This window comes from Pinus tabuliformis, chromosome 1_2 (genome assembly GCF_031772625.1).
Source record: "Pinus tabuliformis cultivar Carrire ecotype Pingquan chromosome 1_2, CPIR1, whole genome shotgun sequence".
Taxonomy (NCBI): domain Eukaryota; kingdom Viridiplantae; phylum Streptophyta; class Pinopsida; order Pinales; family Pinaceae; genus Pinus; species Pinus tabuliformis.
In genome coordinates, this window is record NC_142298.1 from 448,066,386 (window position 1) to 448,069,263 (window position 2,878).

Genomic DNA, 2,878 nt, shown 5'->3' on the forward strand with positions numbered 1-2,878 from the left:
CAGTATGTGAATCATATTTTTATGGTTGAAATAGATTTAGCATTATCAAAAATTTCTAAAACACTTAAATTTATGAAATATGATAATTTTTAATTAAATTTACAAAATTCTTTATTAAATTTTTTAAAAAATATGACTAGCATTTTTATAACTAACAAAAATATGACTAAATTTTTCATAACTTTCAGAGAAAAAAACATACAACTTTTGATTATGTCAGTTTGTCACAATATTTAAATTTTAAATACGATAATGACGATCCATTAAGGCTGGAGCTAACCAGCCATATATTGGGTATTTAATGCCCTTAGAGCAGCACGCCACTTAGCCCGATAACACGGAGCGGGCAAATATTATTTAATGCCGAATTTGCCTGCTCCGATGTTATCGCGTTAAGTCGCGCGCTGCTCTGAGGGCATTAAATACCCAATATATGGCTGGTTAGCCCTTTCCATCCATTAAAGTGGGTAGTTATTAATTGTATTTTGGGGAAAGCTCCAAAAAATTGTTAGGAATCGGTCCGCGATCTTATCTGTTCGTTGTCTTTATTAATCAGTGCGGCGTTTTTCAAATTATCCTGCGCACAATTATTTCATTGTCCTGATTTGCACTTATCAGGACATACTAAATTCTTCTCTTTGCACCTTTTTTGTTTCGGTAATTCATTCTATGGATCATAGATAAATCCATTGATGTTATAAGACCCTTGGCTTATAACAGGGATTGTGAGCTGTTTACTGGTTTTATTTTTTTTCTGTAAAGGTTTCCATTGCTGCCATTGGTTCGAAGCCTCCATAGCAAGAAGAATACATATTAGAGTTTGCCATTTGGATTCATATTTGTTGACTTCAAAGTATCGTTTAGGCTTGAGATTAATATTTCTTTTAACTTCAAACGATCGTTTAGTTTTGAGATTAATAGAAAGTATCGTAGTCACCACCATGGGATGGTCTCCGGCGAGTGCAGTGAGCGCATTTTTAGACACTGTAAATCTGGTAAGTTCCTGCATTTCTCTGGCTGAATATGAAACAAACAAATTCCTTTATTAGCCCCTGCAACATTATCTGTTACTCTAAACATATTTTCTTTGGCTTTGGTGAGGATTAAAATCTTGATATTGCTATAATTAAATCAGGTTTTCTGTACCAGAACTTGATTTTGGGTTTTTTTTGTTTCTCTAATTATGTTTGTCAGGGGATTGTGGAAGTTAATGCTGATTAATTTAAATATGATCCCTGACTTGATTAGGGCTATTTATTGCTTTTTTTTTTCGGATTTCTATGAATTTTTTTGAGGTTTCTGTGAATTATTTTATGTTACCAAAAAAGCACATCGAATTGAGTTGAGAGCATTGGTTAAGTACCTCTAAAATGAAGCTTTTCTATGATTTTTGTTTTAGGTTTCTGTGAATTATTTTTACTTTACTAAAATAGCGCATCGAATTGAGTTTAAGGCATTGGATAAGTCTCTAAAAGGAAGCTATTAAAGATATAAAGCTTTTGATATTTCTCTCGATTTCTTCATTCTTCTTTAGGCATAATTTTTTGGGGTCTATCCCACTTGACACGAGTAGATGAAGGGTTTAATTTGGGTCGTTCAGAATTGTTTTTGAATTGTGGTAAATATGACAGGAGTGTAAAGTATTTAATTTTTCAGACACATTTTACTAAATGGCCTCGTGTTGTGACATTGCAGAGCAAATTGGAGGAGCAAAGAAAGCAGGCAGAACCAGAGAGTACCGAATTCATATCAGCTCTCGCTGCAGGCATGAACGCACAGCTCATTGTAGAGGTATGTTCAAGCGAAGCACCAACGTGTACGATAGGCCTAGCAGTGGCAGCTCGGCAGACTGGTGGCCGCCTCGTCTGCATTCTGCCGGAGAAGGCGCGGAATGACACCGTGGCGGAGACTATCAAGGATCTAGGGTTGGAACATACAACCGACTTCGTCATTGGCAATGCCATGGAGTTGCTTCCCGAGTACAAGAATGTAGATTTCGCTGTCATTGATAGCAGGCTCACTCAAGATTACCAGGATTTGTTTATGGTTTTGAATCTAAATCCCTCTCGAGCGGTGGTGGTTGCCAACAATGTGTTTGATAGGAAGCCCACAAATGCGTATGCCAAGACGTTGAAGAAGAAGGCGGGTGCCAAAACTGTTACTCTCCCGATTGGCAAAGGCATAGAGGTGACCAGAATCGGTATGGGTTATAACAATCACTCCTCGCCTCATACACAACAGGGAGTCGACATGGACGCCATGGGTATGATTTCCAAGAGGAGATGCTGTGATTGTTATAAAAATGTGAAAAGTACAACTTCCAGAGGCCACGAGAGCGGATGGATTGTGCATGTAGACGAACAAACTGGTGAAGAACATGTATTCAGGGTATGCAAACACAGACCCTGTAACCCTTACAAGAAACCTGCAATGAACCTTTCAAATGTTAATCCGAACTAAACCTCCAAAGTTGACATGACTTGCATTTGTGTTTGAATACTTGTAAGGTTGCGGATGATAATGTATTATTGTTCGAAGCCCGGAGTTGTTAATACAAATAATTTTGTAGTCAACCATCAATTTGTAGAACTTGATGGATGCAGAATCTATACTGCAAAGTTATGGGTAATAAAAGAATCTCGCGCTTTCTTTTCTTTATGTGGAATTTAAAGCAGCAAGGAGGTTTCATTGAATCTGAATCCAATACAGAGGCCGCTCGTCAATTCGCAATTGAAAGTCTTGTGCCCCCGGTGCTTCTTTCTTGATATATAAGATTAACCAATAATCGATCAAATTATTTTTATGATTTGTAATAATAATATTTTTTTAGTACGAAAGTTTTTATAATTGGTCATAATTAATATAGGATTTTTTCAAT

General features: G+C 36.7%; 1 protein-coding gene across 1 annotated transcript; it reads left to right on the top strand.

Moving 5' to 3' along the window:
* Positions 1 to 941: 941 nt before the first annotated feature.
* Positions 942 to 2,460, top strand: LOC149206291 (uncharacterized). Its single transcript, XM_089397645.1, has 2 exons — positions 942 to 995; positions 1,696 to 2,460. Exons 1-2 carry the CDS (start codon positions 942 to 944, stop codon positions 2,458 to 2,460), a joined length of 819 nt encoding a protein of 272 aa, XP_089253771.1.
* The last annotated feature ends 418 nt before the right edge of the window (positions 2,461 to 2,878 follow it).